This window comes from Triticum aestivum, chromosome 5B, assembly GCF_018294505.1.
Source record: "Triticum aestivum cultivar Chinese Spring chromosome 5B, IWGSC CS RefSeq v2.1, whole genome shotgun sequence".
NCBI classification, from domain to species: Eukaryota; Viridiplantae; Streptophyta; class Magnoliopsida; order Poales; family Poaceae; genus Triticum; species Triticum aestivum.
The window spans coordinates 233,628,011-233,649,996 of NC_057807.1; the positions used below are offsets into that span (position 1 = coordinate 233,628,011).

The 21,986-nt window shown below is 47.6% G+C and overlaps 1 protein-coding gene across 1 annotated transcript; it reads right to left on the bottom strand.

Moving 5' to 3' along the window:
- Window positions 1-2,760: 2,760 nt before the first annotated feature.
- LOC123115920 (NAC domain-containing protein 90-like) lies at window positions 2,761-9,147 on the bottom strand. Its single transcript, XM_044536961.1, has 4 exons — window positions 8,977-9,147; window positions 3,518-3,647; window positions 3,085-3,413; window positions 2,761-3,003 (listed from the first exon to the last, which is right to left on the bottom strand). Exons 1-4 carry the CDS (start codon window positions 9,145-9,147, stop codon window positions 2,761-2,763), a joined length of 873 nt encoding a protein of 290 aa, XP_044392896.1.
- Window positions 9,148-21,986: the final 12,839 nt, after the last annotated feature.

A 21,986-nucleotide genomic window follows, 5' to 3' on the forward strand; every position in this document is an offset into this window, starting at 1 on the left:
TCCAAGGTCCGATCTTTCCCAAGGGGGAGTGGATGATGTGGAGCATCCTACGGACATCACCATGTCAAGAGTTCATTCGACAAGTGACACGTGCGACATCTACTTCACATACATAAAGGTGAATCCTCTCCTTTACACGTGCTCACTTGACCCCTTCGAGGATGGTATACTACTTGACCCTCCATCGTGCATTCATAGGTATTGTTGGAGCTTCACGAATGTCGAGGAGTAGTGCAAGTGCCAAGCAACAAGTACACTAACCGCGAGAGAAGCGTGGAAGAGAAGGAAGAAGAAGCATGGACAAGCTTCTGGAAAGCCTAGAACTTCCAGCCCCTGCCCGAAACTTCTGGCCTGCCCAGAACCTCCGGCCCCTAGAGTCCAGACCAGCCCCGAGCACTCTCAGCTCTCTGGATAGCCCAGAACCTGGCCGGAACCCCGGAACTTCCGGCCCTACCTGCGCGCAGGCACTCAGGCCAAAGCCCATGTACCCTTTTGCCTCTCACTTACCCCTTCGTGGCTACGGTTATATATACTCATCCCCCTCCTCCATTCTAGGGTTAGCAAATATGATAGCTCATTTGTATGTGAGCTTTGATCCTACCTTCTCCTCTTGAGAGAGAGAGAGAGACTACTCTATTGGAGGCCAAGACCTCCATCTAGGAGAAGATCCCAAAGGATATCAAGACCCTCATCGGGGAAGGATCTATCTAGATCATCAAGCCCCCATCTCATTTGGATTTGGGATGAACTCTACCTTGTATCTTTCTCTTTGTTGTTCATGTACCTTGTGGATCTTGTGTGTTTGATTATCTTGTGGATGTGTGATTGGACTTGTTCTTGAGTATTTTCCCTCTTGTTTCCCCTCGTGTTCTTCGCGGGATCCCCTCCATTTTGTGAAAGATCGGCCCCTAGGGTTCCACCCTACATCAGATTGGGGTACAAACTTTCTTGTCTAGCCACGGCCACCTTGGAGTGCGTTGAGCGGGGGGGGGGGGCATAGCCATCTTCTTTTCTTTGTCATCATCTTCGTCAAGAACGATGAGTCTTGCACAGTCACCTGCCGCCGGCGCCCTGGCCAGCACCGCGTCATTGTCTTCCTCCGACGACATGAACGTCTTAGTCCAGTACGCCATGGCGCGCTAGTCATGAGGTGCCTACGCACTCCTTGTACTTGGTCCATCTTTCCCTCTGTCCAATGTTGTTGGAGTCTGCCTGATTCATGGCCCGACGCAGGATGTCCATTGTCATTGCGCCCTTGGCTGGGTCAGGAATCAGTGTCTTCAGGTATTTCGATGTAGCCTTCTTAATCATAGCGCCAGCCTCCTTGTCCATGTCTTTGATGCTGCTGAAGTTCAAGCAGGTGTTCTCAAACTTCTACGGTCATCGAGCAACACCAGAGGAAGAAGGCCCTCCATCCAATGCCCCAGGGGAAATGGTTTGGGGTTGGAGTTCATGGCGAGGGAGAGGTGGTGAAATAGAGAGGTGGAAGAGGAGATGTTGTGAAAAAAAGAGGGTTTGAATGTGATGTTGGGTAAGTAGTGTGGGTAAATATAGGAGTGTTAGGTAGATATGAATGAGTGCTGACCTTTGAACTACGTGATGTTCTTAATGCAGATCGACAAGGGCAAGGAGGTAGTGCCACCATTGGAGAAGGGCAAGGAGGTTGTGCCACCGTTGGTCGACGTGCCAGTGCAGGATCACCCAAGCGCCAAGCGGAGGAACTACGGGCATTATCATGAGGAGTTAGGACCAACCACTTGTGCAAGGTCATCCCTGCTCCAAAACCGGAGAGTCTGCCGATGCCTCTGGAGTTCACGAAGCACTTCCCTGCCATCCCTCCACAGTTGAATCTCAAGATGAACACCGACAGCGAGGGTGGTCGACGGGAGGGTCACCATTGATCAGGGTTGCGCCACCTTCGCCACCATTCACCAGATCATGATAAGGTACATGGTAACATTCAAGTTGCTGACCCCTGACACCATGAAGGTGATCGGTTTGAGCGACGAGGGCGTGGAGGTGGTCACCAAGTGCAAGAAGCACGACGACGCCTTAGCCGCGACCGACTAAATGAGCTCCTGTTATGTTTAAGTTCTATGCGTGGTTTAGACTTTGATGTGTGCTGCAGTTTGGTTTAAGTACTTAGTTAAACTTCTATGCATGGTTAAGACTATGAGGTGTGTCTTGCTCTTGTTCTTATCTTTCAATGTGGGCCTCTGGTAACCTCATCATTTCGAGGAGGTTACCACATAACTGTCCTAGTTGTAATCAAACAATCGGACTTGTGTTTTCCCTGAAACAAGTCCACAACCAAACATCATGCCTTCGATTTCGGCAGATGCGAACTAGTAGAGGAGATGCAGGCAACCAAACAACATGTAGATATTAACATTTTTGTCTATGTATGCTCAACCAGGCCCAACTGAAATAAAGTATGCAAAGGGGCAAAAAACAATACAAGTAACCAAACGCATGCAAAAGTCACACACGACACCCGCGGATGCAGATAGGACCCTTACAATCACGCAACACACACACAAAATCTGACACATATATAAGAAAAAGAAAAAGAAACTTAGTACTAGTAGAAGAAAAAGTGACTGGCCTAAAAGTAAATTTTAGGCGACTTCCATATAGCAAAACTGTTTTTTTAGGGTAGCAAAACTGTTCTAGATTACGGCAAGAAACAGTGTCTACATTGTTAAGTAGAACTGCTAATCTAAGCTACTGCACCAGAGGGTAGGTCGTGCTCCAAGAATACTACAGTTGATTGAAATCCATGTCGAAGCAGAAATTGTCAACATCAGTGGTACTGGTGGTCACCAGCGTGCTCCAGCCTTGATAGTTGTCGGCTTGTCCGATACTTGCGGTGTTGGCTGCCGACGGTACATGCCGGCGGGCCGCCGCTTGACCGTTGCCGGAAGTATTGAGGGGCCGGCGATCGAAGGACCTTAGCGTCCCCGTGCTGATGTAGAGCCGGCACACGCTGAATTCGTTCCTCAGCTGAAAAATAAAGAGCAAATTATTATGGCATGTAGGGCATCAAATTAGCGATCAAATGGCCAGAGCTAGCTGGTATAGTACCCTGAGAGGTGCCGTCATCTGGTGTCCGGTCGTCGTGTCGTTGTCGGCGGCGACGGCCTTATACTCGTTCATCTTCCACGTGGTCTTGGCCCCCGTGGGCGCACGGCCCTGGTAGAAGACCATGGTCCTTTTCACCCCGATGACCTTGCTGTTACCGGCGGCGGCTGAGGAGGAAGAGGAGGAGAAGACGCCGGACGGTGAGCCCGTGGCCTTCCAGTACCCGGACGGAGTGGTGCGCGCTGGCCGGCCGCCGCGCAGCTCCCTCTCAGCCCGGGGGTAGAAGAAGAACCACTGCTCCGCGTCTTGCACGCTCGCCTCACCCGCCATCGCTGCGCGTGCACCAGACGTTGTATGGTCAGGCGACTTCAGGCCACAAAGAGCGTGCCTCATGCCATCATTATTCACTGGACTGACACTGACACGATGAACTTACAACGGAGGTGGGAAGGGTGGTGGCTGTAGACGTCGACGACGGGGATGACGCGGTCGACGTGCGACCTGGTGGTGCCGGCGAGGCGATGGCGGAGGTAGAAGCCCAGCAGCTCATCCTCCGTCGGGTAGAACTGTAAGACAATAAGTTTTGGGGAACCAGCACAACCCTCTAGGGGTGGCTTATCTCATTATATATAATGGTTGTGTTACAATACGTACATAAGTACAGAAGCTATACATAGTCTAACACCCTCCCTCAATCTTAGCCACTTTCTAAAGAACTGAGAAGGGTAAGATTACGCCTACAAGCCTCAAACTGTGGCAGCGGTAAGGCTTAGTGAAGATGTCTGCAAGTTGATCCTTAGATGAGATAAACTTGATCTAGAGTTGCTTCTGCGATACACGTTCCCGTACAAAGTGATAGTCAACTTCAATGTGTTTCGTTCGGGCATGAAATACTGGATTTGCAGAAAGGTATGTAGCACCGATGTTATCACACCAAAGAATATGAGGCTGTGGTTGAGACAAACCCAACTCCTGAAGCAAAGACTGCACCAAAATAATCTCTGCAGTAGCATTAGCCACAGCCTTGTACTCAGCTTCAGTACTGCTACGTGACACAGTAGCCTGTTTCCGAGCACTCCAGGCGATCAAATTAGAGCCAAAGAATACTGCATAACCCCCCGTGGATCGCCTGTCATCTGGGCTACCAGCCCAATCTGCATCAGAGAAGGCCGAAAGGACCCGAGAGGAAGTCGGCCGAATATGCATACCAAATGTCAGGGTGAACTGAACATAACGAAGAATGCGTTTAACAGCAGCCCAATGAGTATCTCTGGGAGCCTGAAGATACTGACAAACCCTGTTAACAGCATAAGAGATATCTGGTCTCGTGATCGTCAAGTACTGAAGTCCACCAACAATGCTCCTGTACTCTGTGGCATCCGCAGGAGACAAAAGCTCACCATCAACAGCTGTTATCTTGTCGGTAGACGACATGGGTGTGGTGGTCGGTTTGCACTTCAGCATGCCAGCTCTTTGTAACAACTCCAAGGAGTACTTCTTCTGCGTAAGGACAAGACCAGTAGCACGAGAAGTGACCTCAACTCCAAGAAAGTAGTGAAGCTTCCCAAGATCTTTGACCGCAAAATCAGCACCAAGAGAGCAGACAAGAGCATTAGCAGCATACTGAGAAGAGCTGACAAGGATAATATCATCGACATATACCAAAAGATACATAGTGACTTCTGGCTTCTGTAGAAGAAATAATGAAGTGTCAGCAGTGGACGGCACAAACCCATGAGCACGAAGGGCAGAGGCAAGGCGGGCATGCCAGGCACGAGGAGCTTGCTTCAAACCATATAGTGCTTTGGAAAGACGACAGATATAGTCAGGACGATCAGGATCAGAGAAACCAGGCGGCTGTTTCATATAAACCTCTTCCTCCAAAAATCCATGTAGAAAAGCATTCTGCACATCAAGTTGACGAAGTGACCAACCACGAGAAACAGCAATGGAGAGAAGAAGCCGAATAGTGGTAGGCTTGACGACAGGACTGAAGGTGTCCTCATAGTCAAGACCATGACGCTGCCGAAAACCGCGAGCAACAAGTCGCGCTTTGTAACGCTCAATAGATCCATCCGAATGCTTCTTCACTTTGAATACCCATTTTGAGTCAATAACATTTACCCGTGGTGGTGGAGGAACGAGAGTCCATGTCTTGTTACGAAGAAGAGCATGAAACTCCTGCTCCATAGCCTCTCGCCAATGTGGAATGCGCAGGGCAGCCTGATATGAGCGAGGCTCAGAAGATGGATCCGCAACAGCAGCAGCCAAACAAGCAGCCAACCAAGCAACCGTACCATCCTTACGTTCCTTAGGTTTGAAAATGCCACTGCGACTGCGTGTATGTGGTCGGGACACAGGAACCACCGAGGTCGACGGAGCAGCCTGCAACGGGCTGGAGGACGGCGACGTTGACGAGTCAGCCGGTGACGAGGAGCCAGTCACGGTAGCCTCGGACTCGGTCGACGAAGAAGGCCGGCCCACCGGCGAAACCGGCAGAGCAGACGAAGCAGCTGGCGACTCCGGCATCACAGACCGGGCCGTTGGCGAGCTCGGCATAGTGGGCCGTGGCGCGGCCGGTGTCGCGGGCCGATCCGCGGATGAAGGCGACGTGAGGACCCGAGCTGCGGGCGAAGACGGCGTGACGGGCCGAGCCGCAGACGAAGACGGCGTGACGGGCCGAGCCGCGGGCGACTCGGCGGCCGCTGGCGAAAAAGGCCGAGCCGCTGGAAACTCGGCGATCGCTGGCGTAGCGGACCGAGCAGTGGAGATGCTCGGCGCGACGGGCTCGTCGGGTGACCATGCATGGGCACGCGAATCGACGCCATGCAACATAGGGCGATCGACGTGCCCACCAGAAGACGACGATGATGATGGTGAATCCTCCAACAGCTCCAAACGAGCTCCACGTCTGGTTCCTGCACCATGGTTAGGTAACAGCAAAGGAGAGTATGCAACATCATCAAATTGGTCAGAAGCAACAGAGGATGAATGCAGGGATGGTGGTTCGACAGTAGACACAGGAAGGTTGGCAAAGGGAAAAACATGCTCATCAAACACGACGTCCCGAGATATATAGACACGATTAGTGGGAACATGAAGACATTTGTAACCTTTATGAAGAGAGCTATAGCCAAGAAAAACACACTTCTTAGAACGAAACTCAAGCTTGCGCTTGTTATATGGACGAAGATGCGGCCAGCAAGCACACCCAAATACCTTGAGAAAGGTATAATCAGGTTGTTCATTAAGGAGAACCTCAATGGGAGTCTTCATGTTTAAAACACGAGTAGGAGTACGGTTGATGAGAAAGCATGCAGTGGTGAAAGCATCACTCCAAAACCGAAACGGAACAGATGCATGGGCCAAAAGAGTAAGACCAGCTTCAACAATATGACGATGCTTACGTTCGACTGAACCATTCTGCTGATGTGTATGTGGACATGCTAAACGATGAGCTATCCCAAGCGACTGAAAGAAAGAGTTGAGGTTGCGATACTCGCCCCCCCCCCCAATCCGACTGGACATGAACAATTTTGTGCTTGAGAAGACGTTCAACATGTTTTTGAAACTGAACAAAAATATCAAACACATCAGATTTGCGTTTAATAAGGTAAAGCCAGGTAAAGCGACTATAAGCATCAACGAAACTGATATAGTAATTATGACCACTGACAGAAGTCTGAGCGGACCCCATACATGTGAAAACACAAGTTCTAAAGGATGTTTCACCTCACGACTGGACTCCGAAAAAGGAAGTTGATGACTCTTCCCCTGCTGACAAGCATCACACACTGCTACATCTTTATTACTAGACAAACTAGGAAGCTCATGACGACGCAAAATATGACGGACAATAGGTGTGGCCGGGTGACCAAGACGAGCATGCCACTGTGACGGAGAGACCCGAACTCCACTGAAAACACGAGCGACGCCAGGATGCTCCAGACGGTAGAGGCCCTGGCACAACCGCCCACTAAGAAGAATGTCCCTCGTGCCCCGATCCTTAATAAAAAGATCAAAAGGGTGAAATTCACAAAGCACATTATTATCACGTGTGAGTTTAGGAACTGAAAGAAGATTACGGGTCACAGATGGAACTCGAAGAACATTGCGAAGCTGAAGATTCCTATTGGCATGTCTAGTGAGAAGAGATGCTTGACCAATATGAGAGATGTGCATACCTGCTCCATTGGCGGTGTGGATCTTGTCGGAGCCATGATAGGGTTCACGAGTGTGAAGCTTCCCCATCTCGCTGGTCAGATGCTCTGTCGCCCCAGAGTCCATGTACCAGTGTGGATCGATGGAGTAGGACTGAGTGTGTCCCTGTTGCTTCTGCGGCGCGGGACGATCAGCCATGGCGACCTGACGGGCATTGTTGCGTGTATCTTTGCCGTCATTGCCAAGACCAAGGAAGCTTCGCTGGAAGCGCTTATGACACTTGGAGGCCCAGTGCCCATCGCGGCCACAAAGCTGACACACACGTGGACCGCCAGCCCCCGGTAAGGTCGCAGTAGGTGGGGGGGCCGAGGCGGGCGACAGTGGCAGCCCCAAGGGAGACCGGGGTGATGAAGAAGAGCGGCCACCCTTGGTGGCGGCGTTGGCCGAGAGGGAGCCAGTGCCCCTGGTGCGGCGAGTCTCGACCCGTTGCTCAGTGAGAAGGAGCCGAGAGAAAACCTCGTGTGCCAGCATGGGTGTCGAGTTGCCCCGCTCGTTGATGATCTCGACTAAGGCATCATACTCCTCATCAAGACCATTGACAATAAACGAGTTGAACTCGGAGTCGGTGAGGGGCTGTCCAATGGAGGCCAATGTGTCGGCGAGGCCCTTGACCTTGTTGTAGAACTCAGTGGCAGTGGAGTCAAGCTTCTGACACTCTCCAAGCTGACGACGGAGTGCAGAGACACGAGCCTGGGACTGCGCTGCAAAGGTGCGCTCAAGGATGGTCCAGGCCTCATGAGACGTCTTCGCGAAGACAACAAGGCCGGCAACTGCCGGCGAGAGCGACCCCTGGATGGAGGAGAGGTTCGCCTGGTCCTGCCCCGTCCAGACGCGATGGGCCGGATTGTAGACCGGACCGTGCACGCTGTCTACCAGCGCGGGTGGGCAGGGAAGCGATCCGTCGACGTAGCCTAGCAGGTAGTGACTCCCCAAGAGCGGGAGAACCTGCGCACGCCAGAAGATGTAGTTGTCGGCGGAGAGCTTGATGGTGATGAGATGACCGAAGTGAAACGGCGGCGGCGAAGACGATCCCATCGAGGAGGCTGCCTGGGGTGCAAACACCATGGAGGCAGCCAGAGGCACCGAAGCCGATGCGGGAGGAGGCGGGACCGCAGCCAGGGCGGGCGCCGCAAAGCTCGCGGCCGGTTCGGACGCCGCAAGGCCCGCGGCCGGGGCGGACGCCGCCAACCCCGCCAGCGGGGCGGTGTGATCCGCTTGCGGCAGGAGCGGCGGGACGACGCCTGCGGAGTCCGCAGCGGACGGCGGCGCCGCGGTGTGGACTACGAGGTCACGCCCAAGCGAGGGCGCCGGCGGCGTGAAGAAGACGGAGCCGATGCTCCTTGTCCCGATCGGAGCCGGAACGGAGACGGCATCGAGCGGGAGGTTGAGCAGAGCCGCAAGAGAGGCCGGGAGGAAGCCCGCAGCAGTGGAACCGGTGGTGGCGGCGCTCGACATGGCGGCGGCGCGATCGGTGGCGCGGCGGCTGCGGTGAAGGCGGCGGCGGCTGCGGCGGCGGTGCGGGTATTAGGGTTTAGAAGCGGAAGCGATCGTAACCTAGCGTGATACCATGTAAGACAATAAATTTTGGGGAACCAGCACAACCCTCTAAGAGTGACTTATCTCATTATATATAATGGTTGTGTTACAATACGTACATAAGTACAGAAGCTATACATAGTCTAACAAGAACCGAAACCCCGGCGTGGAGACTAACAGATCGCCACCGGCGCCACCGCTGCTAGTAGTCGTCATCATCGCGAGTTTGATCAGCTGCAACCTAGCGACGAGAATATATGCAGCAGAGGCCGGTTGAGAAGTTTGCGTGCAGCCGTACTGGTCGTGCATTTGTAAACGGTGCGGGAAATCCACGGCCGGGTTGACGCGGACCAGCTGAGAGTGAGAATCAACCTAGTCAGTCCACTAAACCCATCACGTAGGCAACAGGTGACACGTGGCTGGCTCTCTAACTCTCACTGCACCTACGCATATGTACGTGGTACGTACGGTGGTAGTGGTCTTGTGTCCATACGTGTGGTTTGGTTTGTCTTATGTGCGTGCGTACACACTTACAGGGGCAAGTCTTTGACTCCTGCAAGTGATGTTTGAAATATTTATTAATTCGGTCGACTGGTTCATCACATTCTTTTCTAAGCGTAGTCCGAATCTCTACATCGATCGACGCACGCAATCGTTTGTATTGTGAAGGCTTTTTTCGACCTATACAAAAGATAAATATAGAGTACTGAAGTGTTAGTACAAATGCAAATGACATGACATATTTATGTGTGACTAATTATATTTTAGCTATCTGCAAAACCAACTATCAACATATTGTATTACTTGCGAAAGTCTGAAGTTTGAACTACCATCTCTAGTGGAGTGAATTACATAAAACCAGCCCACAATTTTTTTAAACCAAAAACCACCACATTTGAAGTTTAATTTCAGGTTTGCTACCACATTCTTTGGACTCTACAACAATCTATCGGTTTTCTTACTAACTTTCTCAATAAATACTTATGACTGATTTGGAGCCAATTATTCCAACTTCTGACAGGAAAAGCCCCTGTCAAGTCCACGTGGCACTAAAAGTCAAGACAAATGGTATTGACCATTAAGTTGGATGTGGGACCCGCTTGACAATGTTAATATTTCTTTATGATAGCCTTTTTCTTTGTGGCATTTCCTCGAGCATCATGCCATGGCGCCGGGAGCTAGCCACCTTGGCCACCAACGAGTTGGACCGCGGTCGACGCCACCACCTCTCCATTCTCGCCGCTCTGGCGCTCTTTCGTTGGCGTACCCGCTGTTGTAGTTGCGCCACAACGGCCGCCCTAGTGCCCAAGGACGCGCACAACCCGAAAAGTGCCTGGAGGTCCCATGCGTGAGTGATGGCTGCACATGGCCCAAGGCGGGTGGCGCGAGCACGGGCAGCAGCAGCACGCGAAAGACACACTGCACCACGCACGCACACCACAAAAAGCACACAACATGCACCACACACGCGCGCCAACTGTGCTTCACTAGGCTGGAGTCCTCCAAGCTACTCCAGATCCTCCTCCGCTGCGTCAATGTCTGGCATATGTTGGAAATGTGAGTAATCTACCATATGATTTTATTAACAAAATAGTAGATAAAACATGACTATTATAGTAGAAGATGAAACAAGCCATGCAATCTAGTAGAGTGAAGGCAAATAGCATTTGCACATGTGAACTAGAATAGAACATATGTAGAACAGAGGATAGAACAAGAAAGGCTAGAGCAAGAAACTGTAGCATGATCTTAAACAGAGAGAACACGAAGACATATGGAGCAGCGGCAGAAGCACCGGTCTTGGGGTCGATGTCCTCGCCAGCCATGTCGTTGAAGAGGTTGTCGACGTTAGGGAAGAAGTCATCGGTGTCCGGAGCGTGCGTGATGAACCGATCAGTAGTCACGAAGAGCGCTCCCCAAAAACCTTATCACCCTCTCCCATACATGACTCAAAGAGGTGGGGTTTCAGAGGCCTATTCTCCCGACCTGCAGTGCATGCCGCAAGCCAGGATGGGGAAAATCGTAGCAGTAGCCCAGTGCTCAGGAACTCGGTGGCAAGAGGAAGATGATGTTCTAGATTATCTCTTTGGAGAGGAGCAATCTCTCTTTTATAGGCATAGGAGAAGGAGGTGAACAGACTGCGACGTGCGGTGAAGCAAAAGAGGGAGACAAAACGAACAGCCTGCAGGCGTAGAGGTGCACCGTTCGGATTCAATCTCCACTACAACAAAAGTTTCAGCTCCCGTCTGACCATTCGTATATCCGTCGTGCGTGGCAAAAGTTTAGACATCGGCTCGGCTCATTCCCGCGGCATGACGAGGCGTGGCGAGGCGGGCGGCGGAGGAGGAGCGCGCGTGAATGTCCCTCTTGTTCTCATTCTCATACATGTGGGGAAACAACCTCCCTTATAAGGAGGTCCAACTCCTGCCAAATTAGCAATATGGGACTAAACTTTAGTCCCACCTCTTGCTTTGCACGAATGGGTTGAATGAGCCACTAGGATTTATTAGGAATTTCTGAAATTGCTATTGGGCTGACCCAAAATAGATTAAATTATTCCAGCAATCCCCCACTAGATCCTAGAGGCACATAAAATTTGCCTTTGGTTCCAAAACACTATTTATATACAGGTATTGCAATGGAGACTGTTAAGTTAAACTTCCACCTAGAACTCTTTGCTACACTAGTAAGCAACTTGAACAGTGGACTAGGCCTTGAACTGCAAGTTTTCTGTGAATCTAGTTTCACACAAAGCCTTGACCGATACTGGGCTACCATGGGACTTCCCTGCAGGTGGAGCTTATGTGTCATACTCCGAGACCTTTCATGAGTTTACTAGAGATCATCCTACTCTCATAGATTGCGACATTTAACAATCATATTCATATATGTGTGTTCTTCAAAAGATGTTCTGCAGGACAACATCTCTGCTTAAATAAGCCACTTAGAACACATTAAGATATAAATCAACATGCCATGCAGATTAGGAGAGTATTGCATCTTCATGAAGTGGTATTACTGTTGGGGAACATAGTAGTTTCAAAAAAATTCCTACGCACACGCAAGATCATGGTGATGCATAGCAACGAGAGGGGAGAGTGTGTTCACGTACCCTCGTAGACCGAAAGCGGAAGCGTTAGCACAACGCGGTTGATGTAATCGTACGTCTTCACGGCCCGACCGATCAAGCACCGAAAGCACGGCACCTCCGAGTTCTTGCACACGTTCAACTCAATGACGTCCCTCGAACTCCGATCTAGTCGAGTGTCGAGGGAGAGTTTCGTCAGCACGAGGGCGTGGTGACGATGATGATGTTCTACCGACGCAGGGCTTCGCCTAAGCACCGCTACGATATTATCGAGGAGGACTATGGTGGAGGGGGGCACCGCACACGGCTAAGAGATCAATGATCAATTGTTGTGTCTATGGGGTGCCCCCCTGCCCCCATATATAAAGGAGGGAGGGAGAGGCCGGCCCTAGAGGGGGCGCGCCAAGTGTGGGGAGTCCTACTAGGACTCCCAAGTCCTAGTAGGATTCCCCTTTCCTTTCCGGAGTAGGAGAGGAGGAAAGAGGGGGAGAGGGAGAAGGAAAAGGGGGCTGCACCCCTTGTCCAATTCGGACCAGAGGGGGGCACGCGCCTCCTTCCTTTTGGCCTGTCTCCTCTATTCCTGTATGGCCCAATAAGGCCCATATACTCCCCGGCGAATTCATGTAACTCTCCGGTACTCCAAAAAATACCCGAATCACTCGGAACCTTTCCGAAATCCGAATATAGTCGTCCAATATATCGATCTTTACGTCTCGACCATTTCAAGACTCCTCGTCATGTCCCCGATCTCATCTGGGACTCCGAACTACCTTCGGTACATCAAAACACATAAACTCATAATATAACCGTCATCTAACTTTAAGCGTGCGGACCCTACGGGTTCGAGAACTATGTAGACATGACCGAGACACGTCTCTGGTCAATAACCAATAGCGGAACCTGGATGCTCATATTAGCTCCTACATATTCTACGAAGATCTTTATCGGTCAAACCGCATAACAACATACGTTGTTCCCTTTTGTCAACGGTATGTTACTTGCCCGAGATTCGATCGTCGGTATCTCAATACCTAGTTCAATCTCGTTGCCGGCAAGTCTCTTTACTCGTTATGTAATGCATCATCCCGTAACTAACTCATTAGCTACATTGCTTGCAAGGCTTATAGTGATGTGCATTACCGAGAGGGCCCAGAGATACCTCTCCGACAATCGGAGTGACAAATCGTAATCTCGAAATACGCCAACCCAACAAGTACCTTCGGAGACACCTGTAGAGAACCTTTATAATCCCCCAGTTACATTGTGACGTTTGGTAGCACACAAAGTGTTCCTCCGGTAAACGGGAGTTGCATAATCTCATAGTTATAGAAACATGTATAAGTCACGAAGAAAGCAATAGCAACATCCTAAACGATCAAGTGCTAAGCTAACGGAATGGGTCAAGTCAATCACATCATTCTTATCATTCTCCTAATGATGTGATCCCGTTAATCAAATGACAACTCATGTCTATGGTTAGGAAACTTAACCATCTTTGATTAACGAGCTAGTCAAGTAGAGACATACTAGTGACACTATGTTTGTCTATGTATTCACACATGTATTATGTTTCTGGTTAATACAATTCTAGCTTGAATAATAAACATTTATCATGAAATAAGGAAATAAATAATAACTTTATTATTGCCTCTAGGGCATATTTCCTTCAGTCTCCCACTTGCACTAGAGTCCATAATCTAGTTCACATCGCCATGTGATTTAACACCAATATTCATATAGGTATATGATTAACACCCATAGTTCACATCGTCATGTGACCAACACCCAAAGGGTTTACTAGAGTCAATAATCTAGTTCACATTGCTATGTGATTAACACACAAAGAGTACTAAGGTGTGATCATGTTTTGCTCGTGAGAGAAGTTTAGTCAACGGTTCTGTCATATTCAGAGGCGTATGTATTTTGCAAAAATATTCTATGTCTACAATGCTCTGTACAGAGCTACTCTAGCTAATTGCTCCCACTTTCAATATGTATCCAGATTGAGACTTAGAGTTATCTGGATCAGTGTCAAATCTTGCATTGATGTAACCCTTTACGACGAACCTCTTGTCACCTCCATAATCAAGAAACATATCCTTATTCCACTAAGGATAATTTTGACCAATGTCCAGTGATCTACTCCTAGATCACCATTGTACTCCCTTGGGAAACCAGGGCATAGTATACAATAGGTCTAGCCCATAGCATGGCATACGTTTATAGAACCTATGACTGAGGCATAGGGAATGACTTTCATTCTCTTTCTATTTTCTGCCGTGGTTGGGATTTGACTCTTACTCAATTTCATACCTTTGCAACACAGGCAAGAACTATTTCTTTGACCGTTCCATTTTGAACTACTTCAAAATCTTGTCAAGGTATGTACTCATTGAAAATCTTATCAAGCGTCTTGATCTATCTCAATAGATCTTGATGCTCAATATGTAAGTAGCTTTACTGAGATCTTTCTTTTAAATAACTCCTTTAAGACACTTCTTTATGCTTTCCAGAAAAAATCTACATCATTTCTGATTAACAATATGTCACTCACATATACTTATCAGAAAAGTTGTAGTGCTCCCACTCACTTTATTGTAAATACAGGCTTCACTGCAAGTCCGTATAAAACTATATGCTTTGATCAACTTATCAAAGCGTATATTCCAACTCCGAGATGCTTGCACCAGTCCATAGATGGATCGCTGGAGCTTGCACATTTAGCACCTTTAGGATTGGCAAAACCTTCTGGTTGCATCATACGGATACCTGGTACAAGTTTGATTGTCACAGTTCATAAGGATACCTGGTACAAGTTTCTCAACAACCGGCAATTCATTCAAGAGCCAACGAAGCCAATTTGTTTCGACCATTGCTGTATCTAGTGATGTGAGTTCTACTTCCATTGTTGATCTCGTTAAGATGGTCTGCTTGCAAGACTTCCAAGAAACAGCGCCACCTCCATGGGTGAATACTGCTACTTCTTGAGCTTGCGTTGATTTTTCCCTTGAAGAGGAAAGGGTGATACAAGACAATAGAGATAAGTATTTCCCTCAGTTAAGAACCAAGGTATCAATCCAGTAGGAGAAACATGCAAGTCCCCAATAGATGCACCTGCACAAACAATCAAACACTTGTACCCAACGCAATAAAGGGGTTGTCAATCCCTTCACGGTCACTTGCAAAGGTGAGATCCGATAGAGATAGATAAAACTAAATAAAAGATAAAATATTTTTAGGTTTTTTTGGTTTATATATCTGAAAATAAAAGAGTGCAAAATAGCAGATCGGAAACTAATATGATGGAGCCCGGGGGCCATAGGTTTCACTAGAGGATTCTCTCTTAAGGCAAATAATACGGTGGGTGAACAAATTACTGTCGAGCACTTGATAGAAAAGCGCAAAGTTATGACGATATCCAAGGCAATTATTATGCAATATAGGCATCACGTCCATGTCAAGTAGACTGACTCCTACCTGCCTCTACTACTATTACTCCACATGTTGACCGCTATCCAGCATGCATCTAGAGTATTAAGTTCATAAAGAACGGAGTAACGCCTTAAGTAAGATGACATGATGTAGAGGAATAAACTCAAGCAATATGATGAAAACCCCATCTTTTTATCCTCGATGGCAACAATTTAATACGTGTCTCGCTACTCCTACTTTGTCACTAGGTGAAATCACGCAAGATTAAACCCAAAGCTAAGCACCTCTCCCATTGCAAGAAAAACCAATCTAGTTGGCCAAACCAAATCGACAATTCGAAGAGAAATACAAAGATATCAAATCATGCATATAAGAATTCAGAGAAGACTCAAATAATATTCATAGATAAGTTGATCATAAATCCACAATTCATCGGATCTCGACAAACACACCGCGAAAGAAGATTGCATCGGATAGATCTCCAAGAACATCGAGGAGAACATGGTATTGAGAATCAAAGAGAGAGAGAAGAAGCCATCGAGCTACTAGCTATGGACCTGTAGGTCTGTGGTAAACTACTCACGCTTCATTAGAAGGGCAATAGAGTTGATGTAGATGCCCTCTATGATCGAATCCCCCTCCGACAGGATGCCAGAAAAGGCCCCAGGATGGGATCTCACGGGATCAGAAGGTTGCGGCGGTGGAAAATTGTTTTTGTGGATGCTTCTGGTGGTTCTGGAATATATGTGAATATATAGGAGGAAGATCTAGGTCAGGGAGTCACCGAGGGGCCTGCAAGGTAGGGGGCGTGCCCCCACCTAGGGCGTTCCCTCCACCCTTGCCGCCGCCTCATGGCTCTTCTGACTTGCTGTCCAAGTTCCCTGGGTGTCTTTGTTGGAAATATGCCCTAGAGGCAATAATAAATTAGTTATTATTATTATATTTCCTTGTTCATGATAATCGTTTATTATCCATGCTATAATTGTATTGATAGGAAACTCAGATACATGTGTGGGTACATAGACAACACCATGTCCCTAGTAAGCCTCTAATTGACTAGCTCGTTGATCAATAGATGGTTACGATTTCCTGACCATGGACATTGGATGTCGTTGATAACGGGATCACATCATTAGGAGAATGATGTGATGGACAAGACCCAATCCTAAGCCTAGCACAAAGATCGTGTAGTTCATATGCTAAAGCTTTTCTAATGTCAACTATCATTTCCTTAGACCATGAGATTGTGCAACTCCCGGATACCGTAGGAATGCTTTGGGTGTACCAAACATCACAACGTAACTGAGTGGATATAAAGGTGCACTACAGGTATCTCCGAAAGTGTCTGTTGGGTTGGCACGAATCGAGACTGGGATTTGTCACTCCGTGTGACGGAGAGGTATCTCTGGGCCCACTCGGTAGGACATCATCATAATGTGCACAATGTGATCAAAGAGTTGATCGCGGGATGATGTGTTACGTAACGAGTAAAGAGACTTGCCGGTAACGAGATTGAACAAGGTATCGGTATACCGACGATCGAATCTCAGGCAAGTACAATACCGTTAGACAAAGGGAATTGTATACGGGATCGATTGAGTCCTTGACATCGTGGTTCATTCGATGAGATCATCGTGGAACATGTGGGAGCCAACATGGGTATCCAGATCCCGCTGTTGGTTATTGACCGGAGAACGTCTCGGTCATGTCTGCATGGTTCCCGAACCATTAGGGTCTACACACTTAAGGTTCGATGATGCTAGGGTTATAAAGGAAGTTTGTATGTGGTTACCAAATGTTGTTCGGAGTCCCGGATGAGATACCGGACGTCACGAGGAGTTCCGGAATGGTCCGGAGGTAAAGATTTATATATGGGAAGTCCTATTTTGGCCACCGGAAAATGTTCGGGATTTTTCGGTATTGTACCGGGAAGGTTCTAGAAGGTTCCGGAGTGGGGCCCACCTACATGGGGGGACCCACATGAACGTGGGTAGTGGGGACAAGGCCCCACACCCCTGGTCAAGGCGCACCAAGATCCTCCCTTAGAAGGAATAAGATCATATCCCGAAGGGATAAGATCAAGATCCCTAAAAAAGGGGGATAACAATCGGTGGGGAAGGAAATGATGGGATTTCTTTCCTTCCACCTTTGCCAACGCCCCAATGGACTTGGAGGGCAAGAAACCAGCCCCCTCCACCCCTATATATAGTGGGGAGGCGCATGGGAGCTTCACCCAAGTTCTGGCGCAGCCCTCCCCCTCTCCCAAGTACTCCTCCTCTCCCGCGGTGCTTGGCGAAGCCCTGCAGGATTGCCACGCTCCTCCACCACCACCACGCCGTTGTGCTGCTGCTGGATGGAGTCTTCCTCAACCTCTCCCTCTCTCCTTGCTGGATCAAGGCATGGGAGACGTCACCGGGCTGTACGTGTGTTGAACGCGGAGGTGTCGTCCGTTCGGCACTAGGATCATCGGTGATTTGGATCACGACGAGTACGACTCCATCAACCCCGTTCACTTGAACGCTTCCGCTTAGCAATCTACAAGGGTATGTAGATGCACTCTCCTTCCCCTCGTTGCTGGTTTCTCCATAGATAGATCTTGGTGACACGTAGGAAAATTTTTGATTTTCTGCTACGCTCCCCAACAGTGGCATCATGAGCTAGGTCTATTGTGTAGATTCTATGCACGAGTAGAACACAAAGTAGTTGTGGGCGTTGATTTTGTTCAATATGCTTACCATTACTAGTCCAATCTTGATTCGGCGGCATTGTGGGATGAAGCGGCCCGGACCGACCTTACACATACACTTACGTGAGACAGGTTCCACCGACTGACATGCACTTGTTGCATAAGGTGGCTAGCGGGTGCCAGTCTCTCCCACTTTAGTCGGATCAGATTCGATGAAAAGGGTCCATATGAAGGGTAAATAGCAATTGGCATATCATGTTGTGGCTTCTGCATAGGTAAGAAACGTTCTTGCTAGAAACCCATAGCAGCCACGTAAAACATGCAAACAACAATTAGAGGACGTCTAACTTGTTTTTGCAGGGTATGCTATGTGATGTGATATGGCCAAGAAGAATGTGATGAATGATATGTGATGTATGAGATTGATCATGTTCTTGTAATAGGAATCATGACTTGCATGTCGATGAGTATGACAACCGGTAGGAGCCATAGGAGTTGTCTTTATTTATTGTATGACCTACGTGTCATTGAACAACGCCATGTAACTACTTTACTTTATTGCTAACCGGTAGTCATAGTAGTAGAAGTAATAAGTTGGCGAGACAACTTCATGGAGACACGATGATGGAGATCATGATGATGGAGATCATGGTGTCATGCCGGTGACGATGATGATCATGGAGCCCCGAAGATGGAGATCAAAAGGAGCAAAATGATATTGGCCATATCATGTCACTATTTGATTGCATGTGATGTTTATCATGTTTATGCATCTTATTTGCTTAGAACGATGGTAGTAAATAAGATGATCCCTCATTAAAATTTCAAGAAAGTGTTCCCCCTAACTGTGCACCGTTGCGAAAGTTCGTCGTTTCGAAGCACCACGTGATGATCGGGTGTGATAGATTCTTACGTTCACATACAACGGGTGTAAGCCAGATTTACACACGCGAAACACTTAGGTTAACTTGACGAGCCTAGCATGTACAGACATGGCCTCGGAACACAAGAGACCGAAAGGTCGAGCATGAGTCGTATAGTAGATACGATCAACATAAAGATGTTCACCGATGATGACTAGTCCGTCTCACGTGATGATCGGACACGGCCTAGTTGACTCGGATCATGTAATCACTTAGATGACTAGAGGGATGTCTATCTGAGTGGGAGTTCATAAGATGAACTTAATTATCCTGAACATAGTCAAAAGACCCTTTGCAAATTATGTCATAGCTCGCGCTTTAGTTCTACTGTTTTAGATATGTTCCTAGAGAAAATATAGTTGAAAGTTGATAGTAGCGATTATGCGATCAGTAGAAAGCTTATGTCCTTAATGACTGCTCAGTGTGCAGAACCCCAAACGTCGTCTGTGGATGTTAAGAACATCGGACATACACATTTTGATAACTACGTGACAGTTCAGTTAAATGGTTTAGAGTAGAGGCACCAAAGACGTTTTCAAAATGTCGCGGAACATATGAGATGTTTCGAGGGCTGAAATTGGGATTTCAGGCTCGTGCCCACGTCAAGAGGTATAAGACCTCCGACAATTTTCTTAACCTGCAAACTAAGGGAGAGAAGCTCAATCGTTGAGCTTGTGCTCAGATTGTCTGAATGCAACAATCACTTGAATCGAGTGGGAGTTGATCTTCCAGATGAGATAGTGATGTTTCTCCAAAGTCATTGCCACCAAGCTGCTAGAGCTACGTGATGAACTATAACATATCAGGGATAGATATGATGATCCTTGAGGTATTCGCGATGTTTGACACCGCGAAAGTAGAAATCAAGAAGGAGCATCAATTGTGGATGGTTGGTGAAACCACTAGTTTCAAGAAGGGCAAGGGCAAGAAGGGATACTTCATGAAACGACAAATCAGCTGCTGCTCTAGTGAAGAAACCCAAGGTTGAACCCAAACCCGAGACTAAGTGCTTCTGTAATAAGGGGAACAGCCACTGGAGCAGTATTACCCTAGATACTTGGTAGATGAGAGGGCTGGCAAGGTCGATAGAAGTATATTGGATATACATTATGTTAATGTGTACTTTACTAGTACTTCTAGTAGCACCAGGGTATTAAGATACCGTTTCGGTTGCTAAGTGTTAGTAACTCGAAATAAAAGAGCTACGGAATAAACGGGAGACTAGCTAAAGGTGAGCTGACGATATGTGTTGGAAGTGTTTCCAAGTTTGATGTGATCAAACATCGCACGCTCCCTCTACCATCAAGATTAGTATTAAACCTGAATAATTATCATTTGGTGTTTGCGTTGAGCATAGACATGATTGGATTATGTCTATCGCAATATGGTTATTCATTTAAGAAGAATAATGGTTACTCTATTTATTTGAATAATACCTTCAATGGTCTTGCACCTAAAGGAATGGTTTATTGAATCTCGATCGTAGTGATACACATTTTCATGCCAAAAGATATAAGATAGTAATGATAGTACCACTTACTTGTCGCACTGCCATGTAAGTCATATTGGTATAAAACACATGGAGAAGCTCCATGTTGATGGATCTTTGGACTCACTCGTTTTTGAAAAGTTTGAGACATGCGAACCATGTCTATTGGTGTATACGCATGAAGAAACTCCATGCAGATGGATCGTTTGGACTCACTTGATTTTGAATCACTTGAGATATGCAAATCATACCACATGGGCAAAATGACTGAAAAGCCTCGGTTTCAGTAAGATGGAACAAGATAGCAACTTGTTGGAAGTAACACATTTTGATGTGTGCAGTCCAATGAGTGCCGAGGCACGCAGTGGATATCGTTATGTTCTTACTTCACAGATGATTTGAGTAGATACTGAGTATATTTACTTGATGAAACATAAATCTGAATTATTGAATGGTTCAATTAATTTCAGTGTGAAGTTGAAGATCATCGTGACAAGAGGGTAAAATGTCTATGATATGATCATAGAGATGAGTATGTGAGTTACGAGTTTTGGCACGCAATTAAGACATTGTGGAAATTGTTTCACAATTAATACCGCCTGGAACACCATAGTGTGATGGTGTGTCCGAACATCATAGTTGCACCCTATTGGATATGGTGCGTACCATGATGTCTCTTATCGAATTACCACTATAGTTCATGGGTTAGGCATTAGAGACAACCACACTCACTTTATAGGGCACCACGTAATTCCGTTGAGACGACACCGTTTGAACTATGGTTTGGAGAAACCTAAGTTGTCGTTTCTTAAAGGTTTGGGGCTGCGACGCTTATGTGAAAAAGTTTCAGGTTGATAAGCTCGAACCCAAAGCGGATAAAATGCATCTTCATAGGACACCCAAAACAGTTGGGTATACCTCCTAGTTCAGATCTGAAAGCAATAGGGATTGTTTCTTGAATCGGGTCCTTTCTCAAGGAAAAGTTCGTCTGGAAAATTGAGTGGGAGGATGGTGGAAACTTGATGAGGTTATTGAACCGTCACTTCAACAAGTGTGTAGCAGGGCACAGGAAGTTGTTCCTGTGGCATCTACACCAATTGAAGTGGAAGCTTATGATAGTGACCATGAAGCTTCAGGATCAAGTGACTACCGAACCTCGTAGGACGACAAGGACGCGTACTGCTTCGGAGTGGTATTGTGATCCTGTCTTGAAGGTCATGTTGCTAGACAACAATGAACCTACGAGCTATGGAGAAGCGATGGTGGGCCCATATTCCGACAAATGGTTAGAAGCCATGAAATCCGAGATAGGATCCATGTATCATAACAAAGCATGGACTTTGGTGGACTTTCCCGATGATCGGCAAGCCATTGAGATAAATGGATCTTTAAGAAGAAGAAGACGAACATGGACGGTAATGTCACCGTCTATGAAGCTTCACTTGTGGCGAAGAGTTCTTCACAAGTTCAAGGAGTTGACTACGATGAGATTTTCTCATCCGTAGCGATGCTTAAGTCCATCGGAATCAT

Coding starts and splice junctions, on each gene's coding strand:
- LOC123115920 (XM_044536961.1), bottom strand. CDS start 9,147: ATGCACGACCAGTACGGCTGCACGCAAACTTCTCAACCGGCCTCTGCT. Junction 3,648..8,976: donor TTCGGTTCTTGTTAGACTAT/GTATAGCTTCTG, acceptor ATTGTCTTACAG/TTCTACCCGACGGAGGATGA. Junction 3,004..3,084: donor AGATGACGGCACCTCTCAGG/GTACTATACCAG, acceptor TTTATTTTTCAG/CTGAGGAACGAATTCAGCGT.